Source organism: Gymnoscopelus braueri, assembly GCF_963280865.1.
Source record: "Gymnoscopelus braueri genome assembly, chromosome: 7".
Lineage (NCBI taxonomy): Eukaryota > Metazoa > Chordata > Actinopteri > Myctophiformes > Myctophidae > Gymnoscopelus > Gymnoscopelus braueri.
Window position 1 is genome coordinate 31,770,496 of NC_137608.1, and position 23,742 is coordinate 31,794,237.

Genomic DNA, 23,742 nt, shown 5'->3' on the forward strand with positions numbered 1-23,742 from the left:
ATAGTGTATAAACACAGCTTTAAACCTAACAAATTCCATTTAACCACTTTAACCCTGGCATCCCAATTTTGGGCAATGTACACATTTTCCCCAAAAATGTTGTATGTTTTTGGAAATAGATCTACAAGCTCACAACTCAGCTATTAAAAATAATTGAACATATTTGAAAATAGGGCTTAAGTGGTTAAGGGTTGCAACATACCTCTTTTTATTGGTGACCTATGTTGCCTTGCTAGTAGATTGCACAAATTAAATTCTACTGTAAGTTTGATTATATGTTAGTGCTTGGATAATGGAAGTATGAATTTTCTAACAAATAGATGTTGCTTCTTTGGATGAAACGCATTAGTTGCTGAAGGTTATTTTTGATAGCTGTCATCTCCATAGGGATGTTCTTTGTTACTAACTCAGGGAACTGAGGTTTGTGGCCTGGGGATATATCGGGGTTAGTCTTCTTGCAAAAAGAAATTAATTTGTTGCTTTTCATATCTATGCCAATTATTGTATTTTCACTGGTTTTCTCATTTTCATTCAAAATAGCTTGCAATGTACTTAGCGGTATAAAAGAAGCTTGATTCCATCTCATTGGTACATTGACGATTCCAAAACACTTGAGACTTGAGCCTGATTTAGAATTTTGTCATGCAACAGCATCGCTCTCCAGGTGTTATTTTCGGTGAGCAACACTGCTGTACAACCTACAAGTATGAATTATGCTTAAGATATAAGTCAAACATTTTAAAAAGCATTGTTCTTCCTACAGAGAGCCTTGGAATGGTATTTTTATAACTAAAACTTTGAAATAAAAGTCTTCAACAATGACTTAAGTGTAGGGTATTTTTCATCCACAGTTAAATCTTGTTTGCACACACACACACACACACACACACACACACACACACACACACACGAGTCATTACAAAATATTTAATCTTGAAAGATGTGACAGGGTACAGGGTCACTGGATTACAAGATTTCTACTATTGAGAAGACATTGTACCATACGTAAAAATCTAAAATCTATTTAAAAAACTATTACACACAATAGATAAATTCACACACAAACAAACTTATTGAAACAGTCAATTTAAATAAAGACAAAAATAGAAAGAACCCATCCTACATTAAGACATAACAGACACAATACACAATAGAAACTGACAGCATTCACAGCAATATTGCGAAGAGCCCAAATAGGGATTTCTTTTCCTGATTTGGGTAAAACAAAACGACCCCAACGATACCTTTTGAGAGAAATAAATATATCTTATCTACAAACACTGGAGTCAAGGCATTATGTGGTATTGCAGCTAAGGTGATAGAATAGAGAGTTTGTATTGCAATAATAACACTGACCCCAACCCTAATCCCAAGTAATACACTGTAGGGCATAAGGGTTCTGTATAAAAGTTAATTTAACTGTAAGAATGTACAAATGGACACTTACGGGTCCATTGTACACTCAAAAGCAAATTAACCATATGAACCCTAGCGTCCCTCTTCTTGGCATGTCATAATAGACGGACATTAAGCTAAAATAAGCGAACATTAGGCAAAAATAGCAGATCTACCAGCTGTAGATTGGCTATTTTCACTACTTAATTTGACACACAACAAAGTAAATAGTGTACACACATCAGTGCACTGGACGAGTTCACAGTTGATGAACCAATTCTCACTAGTTGAACAGAACTATTAACATTGTGCTACATGAATACATGAAGACATTCCAATTATTGGTAGACAGCAATCTAAAAATGTTTCTCATTTGACTATAATGTTTTGTAGGACAATGCACTAAAGAAATATCTGGTAACATACCATATCACATTACAGGGATCAAATGGGATATATTGTTTTAACACTATAGGGGCCCTATTTTGCGCATCTTAAGAACCAGGTCTTATAAGGATAATTCCTTTTAACAGGTCGTTCATGAAAGTCCTTGCGGTCTTGTTTCCAATGAGAACCTGTGAGCAATTGGGGTTAAGAGTCTTGCTCAGGGACAAATTTCATATCATCGGCACATATGCTGGGATAGCCTGGAATCGAACCTGGGGCAACCAGGGCCAGCTGGTTCCCTAGGCGGGCTCACTAACCACTCAGCTATGGCCGCCCCTATGACTTATGACTTAACTTAAGACCTGGAGACGTGCCCAATGCTGTTTGGCCACTCAAAATAGTGAGGCAGTATTGGCCACACCTCCAGGCCTGTGTTTTACTATGTATTTTTGACGAGACATGCTATTGTCAACGGCCTATAACAAGCGAAGAGGGGGTCGCGATGACATTAAAAAAAGAAATCGCCACAGTGAAACCCCCCGTGATTAGCAACCATCAGGGGATCGATCATACTGGAGATACATATTCTGTGACTACTTGAAAAGGTAAGAAAATTGAAAGATCGCTGGCAGTGGGTGATTCATTTATTCTGGCAGTGAAAGAGTTAAGTCATAAGACCTGGTACTTAAGACGCGCAAAATAGGGCCCTAGGAGTCATGGGAGAACTTCTGGACATCATGGCATGGATGATGACACCTAATTAGTTTTGCTGAGAAACTTCAAGGAAATGCATATATCTAACATTCTATGCTGCAGTATTGATTATTTTAGAATAAAATAATAATATTCAGAATACAAATATAAAATTAAGTACTACACATTCTGGTATTTTGTAAAGATAAAGTGACAGATTTGGCTGAACAGAGGAGGTAAAAAACAACAACTATAAAATATTGTGAGTTTTTCTGCTAACGGGAGCCAGTTACAAGTCAGTAAGAACAAGATCTAGATGTAAACAGTTAAGTTTCCAACAGAAACACTATGGCTTAATAAAAACTGAAAAACAAAATTAACATAAGGATATTTCTCAAATTAGTATAAGCATAGTTTATCCTGTGCTTAACAGTAAAGGCACTTTTAATTGCATATGCATAATTAAATTGCTTCTGAGATGATAACGGCATTAAACTGCATTACATTTTTATCACAGATCATGAGAGATCACATAAATGAGAAGATTAAAGCTCATCACTGTATTACAATTTGTCAAAGATCATGAGGGAGCACTTAATTGGGAAGATTAAAGCTTATCACGCAGGTGATAATTACCTGATCAAAACCTCCCGTGGCTCCCATTGAAAAATGCCCAGTGGCAAACAGAGGCAGTGTCATTTTGAGAAATCACCAATTCTGATGTATGTAAACTTTCAACGGCTTACCCATGGTTAGAAGTCATATTCAGCTGCACACTGCTGCAGATACCATTCATACAATTTACCCTGTTGATTAAAATGTACAATGTTAGTTCTGTGGCTCAAATATTACAACATATGCTTCATTTATACTCGTACTATGGTGTCACTCGCCGAAAGTAGCCGATCTACAAGCTCACAACACATCACGGCGCCTTGCGAGCTTGTAAATCGTCTATTTTTGGCAAGCGACACCACCATACGACAGACATTAAGCAAAAGAAAAACTATGATCTTCAGCTACATTTGGTGAGCAAAAAACTACGAGATTAAAACAATAAAAGGACACTAACCTTCTTGTCTCTGACCACGTCCTGAATGTAATCATTGTATTCTGCCAGACTCCTCCTCTCCTTCTTTGTCAGGGTCTTATTCCCTTGGCTAAGAAAGAAAAACATCACATCAACTATCATTAATAAAATAGATAAATAATAACAAATACTACCATATTCGTGTGTGTGTGTGTGTGTGTGTGTGTGTGTGTGTGTGTGTGTGTGTGTGTGTGTGTGTGTGTGTGTGTGTGTGTGTGTGTGTGTGTGTGTGTGTGTGAGAGAATGCTTGTGTTCTAACCAATACACCATATTGAAGTGGAAATTGTAAATGCTGTACTTTATAATGCGATTTTCTAGTCTCTAGAAGTAAAACTGACATTGCCCACATTATCTTACCCTGTGAGGGTATGGTAGGGTAAAATGTAGGGATATGTAATTTTGCCTACCGTGCAAAATACTTGGCTAGGAATAGCAGGAGGTAGCAAAAACTTCCAAAGATGATTAGAAACAATACTTGTCCGTCTTCTGGGATCAGGTCCCACAGATACACCATTATTCCCTGGTGAGACACAAACAATATACACAATAAATCACAGGGATTATGGCCTATGCAAAATATTGTCCAGTGATGTCCACTATCATGAGGCAAAACCCCATCATGCATGTTCCTCAGCAGTCGTTCGCTACAAATTGCCATGATGAACTGTAATATCACCAGACTCTCAAGAGATACATAGTAAATGTATTCAGCCAACGGCAAACTGTTAAAGTAATACTAGGTAACGTTTTCAACAAAACTAAAGTTAAATTGTATATCTTTTCCGAGTGGCAAAAGTTTCACAACACCCACTCCGTGAATTTCACCCCCGGAAGCCTTTTATTTATATATTTTCTATTGAACGTGTACGGGGGGGACTTTCCCGGGAAAATGACGTTCCTGGCCAACGTCATGACGTCGTGGCCGACGTCCTCAGGAACTACCGCAACGGTTTCCTGTTTGGCCAGGAACTACCGCGCTATTAACAAAAAGGAACCTCACGCTGATTTTAAGATAATGTAGGATTGGAAGATCGAAAAAGAACAGAAAAAGAAAGCACAGCTCATGGTAACTAATGCTCCACTGGCTAAGAGAAACGATCCGTAGATAGTATAAAACAATTAAAAGATCGCTTTTTGAAACGCTTCCGGCTTCCGGTGAAGGTAATCGAGGACTAGGGAAATTGTATGCAGTGACGGTAGTGACCAGCAGAGCTTGCTAAAAATCGTTATTTGTGATTCTGCATTGTACAACTTTAACAATGTTGAAAACAGGACATAGTGAGAATAGGATAAGAGGCTGCAAAATTCTGAGTGTTCATTTAAATCTGGGAGTGTAAAACTGGGCCTGCGAGGGTCCAGTGTAGGCATTATAGGGGTCACATGCATACCGTGGAGGCTGAGAGGATCCTGGACAGCCCTTCTCCAAAAAGTTCATCTAGTGTCTCTTTGGAGAAGGTGTTCACGATGAAGCTGAGGATGAAGAGGAAGGGAAGAAATACGCCCAGAGCTCCACACAGGAAGGAGTGAAGACGAACACTTTTGTTGTAGCTGACATCTGCCCTGTGTGGATTAAGAGAGGGAATTAATATAAAGTGCAATCAACAAAGTAACATGGACAATTCAGGGCATTGGATCATGCTTTCAGAAAGTTTACTGCATCCTGTGTATAATGAAACATACGTCTGGTATACAGTACACAGAAAGATGACACATTAAGATGATACATTAAGATGATACATTAACCACTTGAAACCTCTATAGCCTACTTCGTAAACTTGACCCGAGTTGGCTCAGTGCTTGGATCTCTGTTTTTTCCCCCTCTACACCAAATCTTGTCACAGAAAGAAGCCGATCTACAAGCTTGCACGTTGTGGGCTTTTAGGGTTTTAATATGAGGGATAACACTGATACATGATTGTTAAGTGGCCTACCTGTCTTGGGCAAGTCTGTTGCTAATGGTTGAACAGATGACATCACAGTCCTTCTCCAGCTGATTCAGAGTCTTCTGAACTGCCTGGTTGATGGTCTTCTCAATGGTCTGACACACCCCATCAATCTGGTTCACACAGCGGCTTGGCTAAACAGGAAAATTTTTGCTTATACACACACTGGAATGGCTGAATATAATGGTTTGTTTGATGGAATGACTCTGCAAATTTGATGTGCACCCTAAGGTGGAAAAAAACGAAAGTTCTTCCACAAATCCTATGGGAATATTGACTGACAGCCATGTGCACTTCGCAGGACGTGAAGCTGCACTCTCTGCGAAAATACATTACATAGGAGGCATACACCATGCAGAGCACAGCCTCGCGGCCATTGATCAGGGGACGGCAGAGCAATTACTCTGGACCAGGGCTGACATTGTCAAAGATGGCTGATCAAAGGCCATGGTTTACAACCCCTGCTCCCCCTGAGACAGTGTGTAACTCACCCAGCAATCATATTACAAATGATTCATACTGTTCTTGGCTATCCACAGTACAGTGACAAGCTGAAGTGGATAGATTATTTTCCAAGATAATCAATGGCCATTCAACACCAAGGATAGCAAAGAACCTTAAATTCAGACCCAATTTAAAGATGCGTACACACTTGAGGCTGACTCTACTGAAATATACTCAACAACTTTAAATCCTACCAAAAAAAGTATAAAGAAAATAGCATATGAATAGCAACTAGTTATTGTCATCATCACATGTGTATACTGTAGCTAATAGAATTAGAGGCTAAAACACAAAACATATATGTTCTAATGGTCACGTGAACGGCATGTGATGCAGGCGAAGAAACGTTGGGAGTAGACATGCGTTGTCGGCAGCATTTGTTGCAGTTATAATTTATATAATTCTCCTTGTGACTCCTTACTTCCCCCGTAATTATAAATAATAAGGATGTACAGTAAGCCTGCAGTTTTACCTTCTGTGGATTAGGGATGTATATTGTGGGCATCTCAAAACCACATTTGTTGAGGCCCGGACGACGACACAGTTCCTGGACTATTTGCATCATCACCCTCTGTAAATAAAAGAGCACAGCCTGGTTTATTCATTACATTGGATCTCAATCCAAACAGTTCAAAATAAAAAGCGGGGCCTAGAAAAGGTTCAGCAGACTATAGGCACATATCGGGCAAACCCACTTGTCTGTCTGTTTCTTTCCCAGCCTGATCTGCCTTGCTGAGGTAGAACAACAGCTTGTCTGCACACGTCTCACTCAATTTCTCCACAATGTTGAGTGTTCGTTTGCACAGCGCCTGGCCCATGGGGTCAAAGAACACGAAAATCAGGTCTGCCTGCTCCCCTGCACAGAGATGGGAAGAGATTATTCATTAGGTCCGGGCACCTAGGCTCCAATGTAGACTGACAGCGCATCGCGGGTTCGAGTCCCGTTCCCAACGATCTTTGCTGCATGTCTATCCCCATCTCTCTCTCCCTGTTTCCTGTCTGTCTCTACTGAAAACTATAAATAAAGCCCAGTTTTTAGTTAATATAGAAGTATATACTGTACATTAGATGAGACAGAAATCAATCACCAGTTTATGCCTCTTGAGCAGATACACTGGAATTAGGAAAGAAGTTGAACGATAAAGCCTTACCAAACCAGGTGATGGCGCTGTTCACATCAAAGGGGTAGACCATGTCCCCGTCCACCAAACCGGGCGTGTCCACAAATGTCACCAGGCTGAACTTCTTCTGTTTGGAGGTCGAGATCTCAGACGACAGGTAGTCCAAAACACCTAGGGTATACAGATTCTGTGTATGCAGTTCTCTCTATGCACAGTAAAATGCTCAACATTATATTAACACTGAGGAATGTACTGTGTAGGGTGAGAGAGATATACTGTGTAGGGTACCCCACTTCAGTATGATTCAGGGTGATAAATAACATGTTGAAGCCCTGCTGAAGGTTGTCACCGCCAATGACTGGTTTATTTGTTACTGGAAGCCGCAGTGCAGTCAATACTATGAGAGCTGAAAGAGGCCAGTAGCAGGGATGGCAAGGAATACTGTCAACTCTTCTACTTTTTAAATGAGAATTTGTCAATTATTACAAATAAATATTGGTCCAGTTTATACAACTCTATGTTTGTATTTTGATTATGGGCACTAATGCACATTTGGAGCTTGCTCCGTAAGCTACGATGAAAATCCCCAAAAGGCCAACACCCCTGGTGTCCACGCCCTCACAGATCAAACTACCTGACATGAAACAGTTCATAGGGTCTGACTTCTCCCACCATCCTCTCTGCGGAGAGAGGTCTGTTGTCATGGTTACACACAACAGCTCTTCAACTGGCAGCTTTAGTGTGGGGCGTGGGACATAAAGCTAGCCAGTGAAGAACGACTGTGAAGCAACGCACTGTGAGGTCGCACTATTCCACAAACACCGGCGCATGAGTCCCCTGAAGTCGGCTCCACACTGACACACATCCACACAGCCCGCATCTCTTTGAGCAGCTGAACAGGATGACCGTTGAGAAACCACCACCGCCCTCCCCAAGCCCAACTCCCCCACCCTCACTCAATACACACAAACACACACACACACGCATGCAGATAGAGGCCCGAGATGACACTGGGGGTATTTCATGGCAAGGGGCAGGTGTTAGTACAAATCACACCCTTGTGCTGCTGCGACCACAGCCTCAGCCACTGTGACACATTAGCATTCCCCTATGGTTCTATTATCAGCATGGCCTCACTACCAATATATCTGTCTCCAAATCCACACCTTGGTTCAAAAGGGTGTTCCCCTATCTTTCCTATAAATTGAAAACTCTTACCTAAAGCTGAAATGCCAACTGTGGAACTCCTATAACAGAATGCTTAATGCTTATATAGTAACAGTACATGTACTTTTAATTCAGTCCACAGAAGCTATTGATCAGGGGTGCTCAAAAACACACATCTACAAGTGCTAAAAACATCACAAACGAGGCAGATTATGGACATATTTATCAATATGTAATACATAGAAGAAAGCCTTGTATGCCTGCCGAAATCACATATGCTCTACATGTATATAATTTATCGTACGACAAACAGTGAAAATAGCTGATCTACAACCTCACAACAGGTCACGGTTCGACGTGTTGTGATCTAGTAGATCAGCAATTTTTTTAAGTTTTACAAAAATATATATATATATATTGATATATATATATTTCTGAAGATTTTCACCTATAATGACATGCCCCAAAAAAGTGGCTAAAGGTGAATAGGAGCCAAGCGTGACTAGAGCGTACAGAGTCCCTCTAGACAGAGTAACTGAGAAGGCTGAACAGGAGATCCTGTGCACGAGGAAAAGGGCAAAGGCTGAAATAATGCTGCATTGACAAAGACTAAAAAAGAACTTGTTGGCTAAAAACTAAGCATAGCAAATGCAAACACATCGCATACAAATCACATCTATGCATGTCACTTTAAACCAGAATTAATCATTTGACTAAGGATGATAGCAGGCATTAGTCAATTCCAACAGAGCAGACGTTCTAAACTCTTTCTTGACAACTAAGTTGATGAATAAGAATTTTCTCTCTCTCCCTCTCTCTGCCTTTCACTCTCTATATAAACACATACATATACATATATATATATATATATATATATATATATATATATATATATATATATATATATATATATATATATATATATATATAGTATATACAGCCTTTACACCAAACATGCACAAACAACATCATACATGCCTCGGACTGCAACACGCAACAAACAAACTGCACAATCAGCAGCAACTCCCACTGGATAAAGATATTAGATGTATTCTTTTCTGCTGAGTCATCCTCAGCCAGCATGACTGGCAAACAGGTACAGTATATCTAATGTAGTATTTCCAGAGGCAGCGGGCCAGTGATGCAGCTGGATTCCAGGCCAGATCCGTTCCGTGGGTGAGGTAAAGGCCTGTGGCGTGGAGCTGCTGTCGGCGCTGTGCTCTAGTCTGTGCAGGCTCTAATGGCTGTGACATTTCTCAGTAGCTCCTCCTGACTCCACTGCACTGCTGTCGATGGGGCGTGTGACTCACACGCCATACCGTGTGCACTCCGCACCCAGTGAACCCTCACTATCTACATACTGTCAATGTATAGACGACATACAGTACAGTGCAGCCCCCTCCACGCGGATACTTCATCCAGGCAGGCACACCCAGAGTTCCTACTCAAGCATTTTTCATTCACCACCGACCCAGTGTACAGCTGGACCACACCAACCACATGCTGGACAACATAGACACTACTAACAAAGATAAAATTGCGAATGAATAGTTCACCAATTATGTCTCTTTCCTTTATATGTTAGCATATAAATATACAGATTTGCATGACATTGGCGTGAGACAGTGAGTACATGTGAATGTGGAGTCTGTGCCTGATTTGTAATGAAGTGATAAACCTGGTGCACTCTGAAGCTATGACTCAGTATTGAGCATTAGTCATCAAGGTGAAGCACGGAAACTCTAGCTCAAATCACCAAGACAGTCGTGAGCTCTGGACAACAGCAGCTGGATATCACAAGTAGCTCACAAGAACATTTCTTTAGTGGGATAGACTATCAGATGCAGTTGTATACTAGATTTTAATACCTCTAGAGTTGAATGAACAAATGGAGCAGCTACCAAGTCCATATCTGCCTCTACTGCAGCTACAGTGAATAATAGAAGTATAATTTGATTCAGTGATTCAAACCTAAACGTAAATCCTTAAGTCTGTAACATGCACCAGGTATGAGCTTTGGTGCAGCTCCAACAGTTTCACCCATGAGATAATCATGGATGATACAGCAGAACGTTATTTCTGTTGTTCACTAAGGATCGTTGGCTGCACCTCTCAATTCCATTCATCACCTATTGATTATTTCTGTCATACTGCCATTCCTTGTACCCAACTTGTTGTTGGTACTGTTACAACAGATTCTACAACACAAGAACTGATAACCTTTTCAGGCAGAGTGAACGTCATGCTGAATCTGTTGATAACGACAGTGATGAACACCCATTTGGATTGTTTTGGGAGCATAAGCATTAAAGTTAATGCTTTGTAGTCACTTCTAATTTCAAGGCCGAAACCATCATTGGGCAGAAACCATACCAAAGCCAGGGAGTCGCAACAGTGACTAGCTACATAAGACATGAGTTGAAACAACAGCTCTGTTGTGTTGTGTGATGGTACTGTATGAGTCAGGCTAGCAATATCATAGACGCTACATGTTGAGACAAAATGTATGTACACTAAAACATCCATTTAAGAATACCGATATGGCTTTGAGTAACAGGTGGATAGGCTGGAAAGGCCTGTGTGTTGCCTCGAATACCAATATCAATGCTACTATTACAAAGATGCACAATAGTGAATCATTTCTAATGATGTTCATGGCAGCTTTTAAGTGGTGAAAATTAAGATTTTCTGATTTCTAGAATCACAGACAGAATTTCAAAATAAGGGGAGCGCCTTACCTTTGAACTCAAGGAGTGGTCTGAAGTGAGGGTAGAGATGCAGCGTTGCATTCCCCTGTGGAAGAGAAAACAGGGAGAGAAATAACAAGTGACAGATTATATTTATGGTTTTCTGGAGTGAGCAGCCAGTTAGAGCTGAATCTTCTCTCGTCTTTGCACATCATAAAACCCGTTGTCAGGTGCTCTGTTGTGGTGCCTGCTTTGAGCTCTTCCTGTATATAGCCAATAATCCTTCCAGTACAGTCCTTCTCTGTAATTATCTTATTCATCTTCATCTCTTCCACACACAAAGGAGGGTAGAGAAAGAAAGGCAAAGGAAAATGAGAAAGGAAGACAGGGAGAGAGATTGTTCCCCAGCCTGCTTAGTATATGTAGTACTGCAGAGATGCTGTGTGCGATGTGAGAGTCAATGAGTGTGTGTGTGTGTGTGTGTGTGTGTGTGTGTGTGTGTGTGTGTGTGTGTGTGTGTGTGTGTGTGTGTGTGTAACCCAGCCCCTCGTAGGAGCGGCATGCAGTGAGACATCGCTACTGTGAGAGGGAGTGCCTTTCATACACACAGGCTTCCAATGTATCTGTTTACCAACCATTTTGATTCTGCTAAGATATGGTTCCTTCCTACAGAAAATAGTTTTCTGAATATATAAAATACTGATGGGGGTATAGAGAATAATAGTTCAGACAAATTAACAGCTAGAAAAACGAAATAATAATTACAAAATTGCCTTCCTACAAGCTTTCATACAAGACTATTGCCATGTAGTTACTTTTACTGCATCATGGTTCTCTCTAAATAACTATTATTTTGATGCTGTGATTGTAAGGCTTGGGCTTACAAACCTCACAGGGTGAACACTAAGTACAGTTGTGACAGTTTGCGAAGCTTCAGGAGGCTAAAGGCTCTTCTTACCGTCAACGATTCTCTTTTACGGCCACTTGTAATGAAGGTAAACCCCTGCGTTTCAATGGCAACCCCTGTTTTCTGTATATGTTCTTCAGCATACCTGAAATAACATGAAGATTTAAATTAAGGAAGGAGACAATTTCAAGCCAGTTTAATTGCAGGCTCTTGAGGAGACTTACCTAACATTTACACCTCTGCAATATCCACTCGCTAAAGTCTGATTTATAATTTGTCGTACAACAGTGTAGCGCGCCTAAATGAGCAGATCTGCAATGTGAGCTTGTATTTTTGGCGTGTGACACTGTCATACAAGGCAGTATAAATTAAGCATTACCGATACTTCATATGCTTTTATTGTGCTTACCCATATGAGCCACAAGAGGCATCAGATGTATACTTTGTCGCTCACATTTTCAGGATAGACAGCCAAACTACAAATTGGGCTAGCCTTTTCTGTGTGCCATAGATGGCAGGAAACAAGAAGAAATGTATTGCTATGCTTTCCTGGGTTTGAAATCAACTTTGTATATGCATTATCATTTCATAATGTTGTAATAAAACGTTCAAAGCAATCATTCATGTGTCTAGATGATATTCTTTCTCATTCAGTTAATTCTTAATTTTTGATTTATCTAACCTTTATATACACAGGAGAAAAATACCATTGAGATACAATATCTCTTTTATGAGGGAGCCTGTCTAGGGTAGCAGCAGCACAAAGTTGACCAACTCTTTTGTGTGTGTGTGTGTGTGTGTGTGTGTGTGTGTGTGTGTGTGTGTGTGTGTGTGTGTGTGTGTGTAATGGCAGCCTGGTAATAGCATCACTTCATAATAATGATAATGAACTTTATTACCAGTTGATGAAGGAACTCTTTCCTGCAGAATGATTCCCCAATATCATTACTATGATCTTCTTTCTAGGAGGTAGGAGACGGACACCCAGGCTGCTGGCAATCTTCACCAAGCCTATGCAACACACACACACACACACACACACACACACACGTTAAGGGCAGCATAGCATGTGGTGCTTAACTGCAGGGACACTTGCCCCTTGGTATTCAACTGCAGCATTCAACACTGTCAAGTCAAATTACTCAATCAGCTCTTTGCCTCATCTTTTCACAAAATCGAATCCAACCAGTTTGTACTACCCTACCATCTATAATTCAATTCAATTCAATTCAAAGGGGCTTTATTGGCAATTTGGTATAATCTGACCAAATACGTTCCTCTGCTGTGTGTTGATTGGTACGAAAAACACTAAAGCAGCTGCATGCCAGATGGTGGAGTAGTGTTGTTGTGAAACAGAACAGTGAATGTTTAACAATAAATGAGGAACATTGGGTAAATGCCTGTACTCTGATCTTCTTCAGCCATATCTTCCTTCATGACAAAACACCATGGACAGTGAACGTATGGCTATCTAAAAATTAACGTAGCTGTATGTATGAAAGCATAATGTTTGCATGAAGAATGTCTGCCTGTGTTTAGCGGTACTTCCTCATAGTCTAAACTCGAATACAAACTGCATGGGTCTTCAACAGGGGGTCCGGGGGTCCTCAGGGTTATAGGGGGTTCGCCAAACCTTTGTGTGATAGGCTGTTTTTTTTTTTTTACAGCTTGAACCCTAGCATCCCTATTCTGAGGGGAACATTAGCAGACAATAGCAGATCTACAACTGGGAGACATTGTGCGCTTGTGTAGGTCGGTTATTTTCGGCAAAGAGGTTTGGTGTAGGGGGAAAGGAGCAAATCAAGTACTAAGTATCGAAGGTTTAAGTGGTTACATTTCTGAAATTAACAAAAACATAACAGAATTTACACAACACTGATGACAGTCAATGAAGCCATGGTATCAAAACCATGAAAAAGTTTAATCTGCTACACAATTGTAAACAATGTAGTGGGGGGGGGGGGGGGGGGGTCCCTGAATTTCCCTGCTTCATCTCTCTATAGTCTCAGCTATAGGGGGTCCTCGGCCTGAAAAACGTTGAAGACCCCTGCTTCATGTAAACAGGCAGAACCTTGCAGTAATGTTCAATATGCCAGTGCATGGGAACACAGGCGGTGCCTGCAGTAGCGACCCCAGGGTAAACGGCTAGAGTCGCAAGGATTAGATATATAGGGTCAACGCAATGTTAACAGACAACAATGACAGAAGGCAGCATGTCGTTTTTAACCGTTACTGTAGATCACTTCACAATAATGTAACTTATCACTTTTGCGTTCGCGTAAACTTTAGAATGGGTCTTGCTGGATAGTTTGTAACCTTACATAACATCGCAACTGCATGGTTTCGTTTGCTTCATGATTGCAGAACGTTAGTTGAATCATAATCCACATAGTGCTATTTACCGTTTTTGCTGTCCACATACAAATTGTGGCATTCTTTCAGAATTCGCTCACTGGGTGTGGTGATCGCAGATTCCAGAGGGTTTGCCACCGACCGGGGCTTTCTGCCCGACATTGTGGAAAGAAGGACCGACTAGTACCTGTTCTGCAATCTCAAAACGATCGGGGGAAGAGTTATAGTGTTGCACCAAGCTCTTCGTGTGAAGATGTGGCGCCCCCCGGAGGCCCAAATGATCATAAAGGATACTTCAAGGTTTGTCGTGGAATTAATTCAAAACATTTTTATTTGACACAGTGAGAGTATGACACGTTATGGTTGTTTTTTATTATAGCAATTGAATTAACGTCACCACGGAGGAATGTCACACACAAAAGAGTGTATATCAATATCAGACTGAGTCCTCCCTAAAATAACATGGGCCAACATGAATGAAATATAACAAGAGCCTGTCAGGTAAATATAATGTGTGTGTGTGTGTGTGTGTGTGTGTGTGTGTGTGTGTGTGTGTGTGTGTGTGTGTGTGTGTGTGTGTGTGTGTGTGTGTGTGTGTGTCCTAACACTCTTATATCCTAACAGTGCTGTTCTAAATGCATTGGAGCTTCTGGAAGCTCTTGCTAGGGGTCCCGATGGGAAGTGCATTGCAGTACTCCAGACTTTAGGAGACAGAGGTGTGGAAGCTTGTCAGCATCTGACAGCGTGAGTGTGGGACATGGTTTTTGGCAATATTCCTGAGGCTGTGGAAGGAGTTCTTTAATGTGAGCCTCATAGGTCGAGAGTGTCCATTCTTACAACCAGGTTGGTGACTGACTAATGATGAGAGGGTAAGGTCCTGGCCTTCCATTGGTTGCATAAAGTTCCTTGCCCTCTGATAGAGGAATGTTAATTAATTAATTGTCTAAACCCCTTCAGATGTGTCGCCCATAAGACACCCATGTTTGTTACACTGCCATTTGTTGATTCTGAGGAAATCATTGCACAATTTTTTTGGGCACATTTTTACCTTGACCTCGACCTAAATGCATTTCCTTGAAATCTGGTGATCTCGAAAGTATCACCAAATGAAAAGGCATCCCCTATTTAGTTGGAAATGATACTTTAAACATTGTTCTACTGTGTTTGGTTCCAAACTTAAGTTGGACTAGCGGCCATTTTGGATTTGACCTCTCACGGTCCTCAGAGGTCAAATCTGACTTCCCTCCCCTTCTGAAAATGAATGTTATATTATTTACTAATTATGCTGAAAATGTCATGCTTCTTACAAAAAGTGCACGATTTGCTGAGTTAACCCACTGTACTATAAGGGGAGTAGTGGGGTTTAAACATGTCCCTGCAGTGTGTTTCATTATTTGTTCTAGTTGGAAAGATGAGCTCCTGCTCTGTTTTTCAAAATCAAAATCTCACGAGAAAATCTAAATAGCATCTGTTTTGATGCGAAGAGACAGAAAGAACTGCAGCGTCAGCAGTTTCATTGTCAAACTGCAGATAGCCTATGATATATTTTCAATTGACTTGCAATTCTTGCAAGTCGTAACAGTCTGTAGTCTATGTGGTATAGGCTAAAGGTCGGGTTCACTTTTGAAAAAGTAAATAAAATTGATGGGGAAAGTGGCTTGTCCGGGGTCAGAGGCATCATGTGTATTGAACAATGCCAAGGACACCAGCACAGGTCACTTTGCAGCTTTTATATTCCCACAGACATTTATAATAGATGTTTATAACCTAGGAGTAAGAACCTTAAAGGGATAGTTCACCCCAGAAATTACTTTTTTCATATTGATTAGTCACCCCATGGAGATTTGAATTCATGGATATTTTTCTGTTTTTGTCGCATTCATAAGCCAATAATTTGATGATCGGCAATTCGGCATGCGGTTCCGATAGGAGACACAAAGAGTCTCCTTTGTGTCTCCTACCGGAACCGCTGCCTACTGGTCCGCTGGTTATCAAATTATTGACTTAGTAATGCGACAAAAACGTCAAAAAACATGGGGTGACTAATCGATAGATTTTTTGTTTGTTTTTTGGGTGAACTATCTCTTTAAGCACCCTAGCGCAGTGGCGCAGTCAGTAGCGCTGTCGCCTCACAGCTAGAAGGTCCTGGGTTCGATTCCCGCCGGGGAAGCTCTGGGCACTGGAGGCGTGTTCTCTCCTCCGCGTCATCAGTGCCCATACCCTATAGTTTGGGTTGGCAAAAGGGCCTTTCTGTGTGGGTTTGCATGTTCTCCCCGTATCCACTAGGGTAGGTACCCTCACAAAAAACATGCAGTAATCCTGGTCTCTATACTGCCTCCCTCCTGGATGGAGGGGAAAGGAACTGGTTGGAATAACGTGTTCCTTCCACACACTACATCCTACCAGGGAAACTCCCCCCTGTCAGGTGATAAGAAGCAGCTTACTCCTCATGCATTGAAGGAAGCATGAGCTCTGTTAGGGGCTCTCCCCAGGCTGGCAGAGGGAGAGTAGCGCACAGGATTACATGCTTAGGAAATTGGCACTGGGTGAAGAAATAGGTTACAAAATCGTGGGATAAAAATTTAGAATAAAAGAAAAAGCACCTTAAGAGCGCTATGACAACAGTCAAAACTTTCTCCTTCTTGATTATTCCTTTTTGTTCATTTTCCTTGAAACAGAACAAACACATTTTTACTTTTATGTATGTGCCCATACAAAAGACACAACAATAAAAAACATCTTGAACTTTGAACCTTGAACTAAAGCCCTCAACATTGTCTATAAGATAAAAGTCAATACTCTTTGTTAGAGCCATTTTAGCCTCGATCTCCAGGCTTTTATTGTTTAGTTTTGCTAAAAAATAAAGTATTTTCTATGACGTCACTGCGTCTGCTGGGCGCGGTCAAGTTCAAGGTGTGTCTGGATACTTAGGCCAGTCTGCAATCAAGCGCAGGCGGTTGCTTGTGGCAGAGGCACACAGTTTTAGACTGTGTTTGAGAGAACGGGTGGGCTATTTTTCCCGTGCATTTAAGTTTAAGTTTTATTTTATGTTTTGTATGCTGACAGTGACGGTGAATAAACCCTTTTTGAACTAAGTGGACAGTTTGAAATTAAGTTCTTGAGCGCACGTCGAAACTTCTTTTTAGCCTGGCAACCATGTAGTGCCTTATAAGTATAGGACTTATTGACACTACACTCTTGATGCAACTCTTTGCTTGCAAGATAGTGAGCTTACTTGCAATTGACAGGTATCTATAGTTTCTAGCCAAGCATTGCAGTTGATGCTCCATGTAACTGAGTTGGTCCTTTGTCATGAAAACTGGATAAATCAGTGGGATGCCAGCCAGGGGACCTTAAAGAATAAATACACCCTTAAGTGACAAACGTTCAACTAACCCAGTTGGAAGTTTCAACCTGTAGAGGCCAGTGCAACATTAGTTTACTGCCAGGGTGTAGTTCAAGCAATACTTCTATGTCACTATGAGACCACTGCTCCTCTCACACACACACACACACACACACACACACACACACACACACACACACACACACACACACACACACACACACACACACACACACACACACACACACACACACACACACACACACACACACACACCATTACAAATTCTTACGATCTTCATGTGAAGTTCTCCTGTCCCCAATACACTAACCATAGGCGTATTGATTTCCCTGTAGCTGCTTAGCTCAATGTCTTGCTGCTTAAAAAAACTAAACATGATTAACTAGCATCAAGACTAAAAATACATATGATTATCGATTTTGACAGATTTGGATTGCTCACAATAGATGCTTAACATATCAAGAATTGTAGTAGTAACTGAAATTAAGTGAGAGATGATTATGCCGTACAGTAAGGTACCCTTCAACAAGCATCACTACATTCTCTTGTCTAGTCTACCCCGCCTTTTGGTTTTTACACTCCCACTGGGTCACGCATGAGACAACTCATCAATTGTATTTGCTACAGTATATTTACGATTCTGTAAAGCGTATCATTCTTAGAGGGCTTCCTGTTTAAGATGAGAAGGTTGTGAAGAGAGCGTTGTGCTTCTGTGAGAGAATTGAGAGACATGGATTTAAATAGAAGAATATATAAGTTAAAGAAATTAATCATGGAAAAATTCTGGAGAGAAAATAGAGATGAATACCAACCTTTACTTTTAAGCACCAGAGAACCTAAAAGGGCATTTAAGGTATGTATCCCAGGATTAAATGTATTAATGGGGGGGGGAAATACTGTCAATAATGTAGGCTATTTAGTAGACTAATAAACAGTTAAGTTACTCAGCCTCACATACGATTCCTGGATACCTCCAGTGTAGAATACTGGTCATGATTATGCATGCTATACATTCCAGGTGTCTGGCTAAACAGATCAAAACAGAGGTTACAGACCTGGGTGTGACTTTAAGTTCTGATCTAAATTGTCATTTCCATTTTAACAAGGTCACAAGCATAGCCATTTTTCATCTCAGGAACTTAGCCAAAATTATACCTTTTTTAAATCTCAAATATGCCAATACATGCTTTTATTATAAGCCGGTTGGATTACTGTAACTCATTTTCTTTTACTGGTTTACCGAAGAAATCTATACGAAGATTACTGTAATTCAGAATTCTGCGGCAAGAATTTTAACTAAGACGAGTGATCATATTACTCCAGTTCTGGCAATACGGCACTGGCTTAGATTTGAGTTTAAAGCTCTTTTATTTGTCACACACTCCCTTTAATTTTATGTTCCAGACAAAATACTTGAGTCTTAATTTTAGATGTTCTCAAAGCATTTGGCAAAATCACTGGTGAGACAACCTTCTGCTGCTATGCCTCTACTTTAGGAAATACCCTGATTTCAGAATGACAAGATCTCTTAGTGTTTTAAAGAAGTTGAAAACCTATTTCTTTCATCTGTAATTTAAATAAACCCATTTTATGTCCATAGCTCTTTACCTTCTCATAGCTTTTACGTTAAACTCAGCTGTATTGTTTAGTTTTCTAATTACTAATTATTAAATATAAACTTTGTATTTATTATTAATACTATTATTAATATTAGGGTGACAGTTGTTTGTTGAATTCTCATTGTGTTTTGGTTGCAGTTGCCAAATAAATCACTTCTAATGGCTGCTGGTGCTGCTGGTATTGGAGGGGCCTTTCAGTATGGTTATAACGTTTCGGTCATCAATGCACCCACTCAGGTAATGGCCCTATTTGGCTGTCAATCACTGTAGGAGACTGCCTATATTATATCTTATAGGCCTCTATGTTATTTATGCTTAGGAATAATCAATGGGGGGGGGGGGGGGGGGCACACCGATGGCCAAGTGGTTAAGGCACATACCACATGCCCCCACCCTTCTTGTCATTTCACACACAGACCCCTCCCAAATGTATATATATTCCACAGAAAATATGTATTGTTAGTGTAGCAATACAATCTCAAATTGTATACCATAAGAACAGCTCATTATTTCAGTCCAACTGTTACACATTGATATTTTTCCTTACTCCAGTCTGTGCAGAATTTCATCAACCACACCTGGCAAGAACGTTATGAGACTACCATCTCAGAGCACGCTCTCACACTACTGTGGTCCACTATTGTGTCTATATTCACATTAGGAGGGTTTTGTGGAACAAGTATTGGTGGAGTATTGTCCATTAAGTATGGGAGGTATGACATTTTTTTTAATGGTTTATAAATTGTTATTATTATAATTTTTTTTACCAATTTGTGCCTTTGAAATAAAGCTTTATTCCTCCTTTGTATATGATCTCTGTTGCAGAAAAGGAGCAATGCTGGGCAATAATTTATTGGCTATACTCGCGGCACTGCTAGTTGTCGGGAGCTACCACACAGGAGCGTTTGAACTACTCATAGTTGGACGTTTTATCTCAGGCCTAAATGCAGGTGAATATTTCAGAAATACTCTCTTCTTGCAGGCTTATACCTAGCTTTATACACCTACAGTATATCTCTTTATGTCAGATAAACTAAAGAACCATATGATGGTTGATGATATCAAAGATGATGAGAAAATACACCTATGCCAAACACTTGAGAGAAACACTTGATTTTAAAACTTTTCTCTTTGGCAGGAATTGGTGTATGTGTTCAGCCTCTTTATTTAGGGGAAATAGCACCAACAGCTCTTCGTGGAGCCATGGCAATGGGTACCTCCATTTTCATCACCGGTGGGATCTTTACTGGTCAAGTAATGGGTCTCAAGTGAGAACTGAAATAGTTTGTTTTTAAAGACCATAGAAACTTCCCAATAAGTTATATACCGTATGTTTGTTTCATTGATTCACATTGCTATTGACATATTATTCATGTGAATTCACAGGGAGCTACTGGGTAATGAGGAACACTGGCCCATTCTGCTCTCCACAACTTGTATCCCAGCATTCCTGCAGCTTTTGATCTTGCCCTTCTTCCCAGAGAGCCCACGCTACCTATTGATTGACAGGGGGGATGATGTTGGATGCAGAAAAGGTAATGTGGCATAAAAACTGCTCTTGTACTTCTTAGTAAAACTTGAATATCAATGAAAATATATACACAAATATTGATTTAACGTTGACAGATTAAAGTTCAGCAATGCACTGCAAATCTTGATTTCACATGGTGCACATGACTGCATGGTTGAATAGGCAAAGAGAGTCTTGTATTATCTCAGATAGTCAGAGACAGAAACATGAATTGAGGAGAATGGATAGATATTCAAGCATATACCATGATAATGCGTAAGAAGTTGTCTTGAGCTGACATCAAAACACACTGTGGAGGTTTGTAGAGGGAGCCTACTCAGGTTGATCTGTCAGGTGAATCTGTCATGTGCGCAGAACAAATGGAATACACTATGACTGTGTGTCACGCGACAATGTGATTATTCACATGTCTTGTGTTTCCCCGACTGTAGCCCTGAAGCAATTACACGGGGCAGGCAACTATGATGGCGAAATGGAGGATATGGAGAGAGAGAGGATTGCCGCACTAGGGGTCAAAGCCAAGAAACCATGGGAACTGTTCAGTGACCGCAGTCTGCGCTGGCAGCTTGTCACCATCATCCTGATCAACGCTGCACAGCAGCTTAATGGCATCAATGCTGTATGTCCAGTTGTCCACTAAAACTCTTACTTTCTCACAATGATGATTCTAATCCAGACGCAAAAAATAAGAAGACATTTGCATACTGATAATCGATATTCAGATGTCTAAAATCATAATGGATTTTCTTTGTACAGCACATGTCATGAAGTATGTTCTTTTTATTTTGTGTTCTTGTCTCTACTTCTCTGCAGATTTATTTCTATGCAGATTATGTGTTCAAACAATCTGGCATTCCAGATGAAAGAATACCATACGCAACAGTAGGCACCGGTGCCTGTGAATGCATCACTGCTTTAACCTGTGTAAGTATGTGAGATACTGTTTCCAACTATATCATTCCATATCGGTTCCATGTGCTGGACATACTGTAGTGCAACAGTGTTGCGTGTCATACATTGCAAGCATACTTATGCTTCTCTTTATTATGCTCTCTTCTAATCCTGTGGTCACGTGACGTGTTATGTGTTTTCGATAGGGTATGCTCATTGAGCGTTTGGGAAGGAAAGTGCTCATCTTGGGAGGGTATACTCTGATGAGTATCTGCTGCATTTTATTCACTGTGAGCCTCACCTTTCAGGTAATTGAATAGCTTAAAATGTAGTTCTAAACTGTAGCCTACATGAAGCACATGATCCTTTTTTTTTTTTTTTTTACTATGCTGTTTTTATTAAGTATAAAATGTGTCAAGTTAACAGAATTCTTTCCTGTGTTTCCCTGCAGGAATCCAGCCCAATTGTACCTTACATAAGTATGGCGTGTGTTTTTGCTTTTATCCTAAGTTTTGGTTTAGGACCAGGTAACTCATCAAAAAATCCTTATTTTTCACCCATTGTTCTTCAAATTCTGTCAACAGCAGCTATTTAACTGAGACCTCTTATGTTGTTCCTTTTGCCCTGAAGGTGGCGTGACTACCATCTTGAACACAGAATTATTCACACAAACCACGCGCCCTGCTGCATACATGATTTCAGGTTCTGTGAACTGGTTCAGCTTCTTCTTCATAGGCATGATCTTCCCATTTATTGTGGTAGGTCCCTATGCCACAATATTCATGATGGCATAGTAGTATATCTTTATCTTCTAACTAATGTTGGGTTGCATACTTGGTACAGCTCAGAAGTTAAAGGAGGTTACCAGGAAACAGAAAGTTGAACTGTTTGATGAAGCTCATCTAAAATAGTATTATGTTCTGTCTCCACAGACTGGACTGCAGCAGTACTGTTTCCTGGTTTTCTTGTTCATTTGCCTGTTTGTGGGAATCTACATATTCTTTGTTGTTCCTGAAACCAAGAACAAGACTTTTCTACAAATCCACAATGAATTCCAAAAGAAAGACAGGATTATACACGATTATGTAGAGATGAACCAAGGACCGCACAGTTGACAATGAAATACAACTCATGGATACAAACTATGCAAATGTATGCCTGTGATGAAGAATAATCTGCTGCCTCAATTATCAGGTGAACACTAGTCTCACAGTCTGAATCACAAGTCAGCATGTTCGGATTTTGCCCATGGTTGGTCAATTAATGTGTGTCAGGCTTTTTTTGTTTGTTTGTTTGCTTGTTTGTTTTTTGTTTTTGTTCAATAGTTGTGCCCCAGACATTACAGTAAATTAGATAGACAATAGATGTGTTTTGAGGTGAACGTTCCGGTTCCCCTCTGAGATGTTGTGATGTGAAGTCACAACACCAGAAGCATCATGCCAATGTTTATAGTTAAAGGTTTGAATTAGAATATAACAATATTATACGCAAATAAGCAGACTGTTTCTGTTAGAAGAGGAGACCGGGGTCAAAAGTAACGCTATTTACTTTCATAATTCACAGAATACTTGAAATATACAAGTCATCTTTCGTTATAAGAAACATGTGCTATGTGCTACTATGTGCCCTAATTAATAATACCATTCATAAGCTTTCACTAGTAAGGACAAGACTAAAATATATTTTTAATGCAATAAGAGTGTTACAATTGCCCCTGTGACGGGGGCAATTGTAACACTGTAAAAAGAAGTCATATTAACACACTATATCTCAAATAAAAGCTAAGCTATCACTAAGTAATATGTATTTTTTACAATTTAATATTGTTACTATATTTTATATATATAATTACATTTATTTTTTTATTCAAATTATTTTATTTTTCAATTCAGTTTTTTTAGTGTATGTCTATTTTTTATTTAAAAGTATTTTTTACTTTGAACTTTAGTGAAATATGTTCTATCAAATCTATCATAAAAGTATGCAATCCCAGACAAAAAAAATCTGCTTGCATTGTAACACATCGTTACAATTGACCCCGGTCACTGTGTTACAATTGCCCTCGATCAGACAGCCATGATGAAATCC

The 23,742-nt window shown here is 40.1% G+C and overlaps 2 protein-coding genes across 4 annotated transcripts in view; one reads left to right on the top strand and one right to left on the bottom strand.

Annotated features, from left to right (window-relative positions):
- The window catches only part of LOC308089645 (uncharacterized protein), a 14,576-nt gene extending 157 nt beyond the window's left edge, over positions 1-14,419 (bottom strand). Inside the window, exons 1-13 of one of the 3 annotated variants that reach the window (XM_080434501.1) lie at positions 14,297-14,419; positions 12,794-12,905; positions 11,946-12,039; positions 11,039-11,093; positions 7,164-7,304; positions 6,708-6,868; positions 6,485-6,583; positions 5,497-5,642; positions 4,954-5,125; positions 3,973-4,085; positions 3,548-3,635; positions 3,222-3,281; positions 1-1,244 (exon numbers count right to left, since the gene is read on the bottom strand). The exon at positions 1-1,244 is cut by the window's left edge and continues 157 nt beyond it. In XM_080434501.1, coding sequence (XP_080290627.1) covers positions 3,228-3,281; positions 3,548-3,635; positions 3,973-4,085; positions 4,954-5,125; positions 5,497-5,642; positions 6,485-6,583; positions 6,708-6,868; positions 7,164-7,304; positions 11,039-11,093; positions 11,946-12,039; positions 12,794-12,905; positions 14,297-14,408 — 1,347 coding nt within the window. In that variant the 5' untranslated portion in view covers positions 14,409-14,419 and the 3' untranslated portion in view covers positions 1-1,244; positions 3,222-3,227. Of the gene's footprint in view, positions 3,282-3,547; positions 3,636-3,972; positions 4,086-4,953; positions 5,126-5,496; positions 5,643-6,484; positions 6,584-6,707; positions 6,869-7,163; positions 7,305-11,038; positions 11,094-11,945; positions 12,040-12,793; positions 12,906-14,296 lie in introns of all 3 variants that reach the window. The other 2 variants (XM_080434500.1, XM_080434502.1) reach the window with 2 other exon arrangements.
- Positions 14,420-17,120: 2,701 nt separating this feature from the next.
- Positions 17,121-22,769, top strand: slc2a11b (solute carrier family 2 member 11b; the record flags this gene model as incomplete). Its single annotated transcript, XM_080433572.1, has 12 exons — positions 17,121-17,159; positions 19,371-19,469; positions 19,785-19,945; positions 20,058-20,182; positions 20,371-20,500; positions 20,619-20,767; positions 21,195-21,382; positions 21,577-21,687; positions 21,861-21,962; positions 22,106-22,181; positions 22,285-22,412; positions 22,587-22,769. 12 exons carry the CDS (start codon positions 17,121-17,123, stop codon positions 22,767-22,769), a joined length of 1,491 nt encoding a protein of 496 aa, XP_080289698.1.
- Between the last annotated feature and the right edge of the window lie 973 nt (positions 22,770-23,742).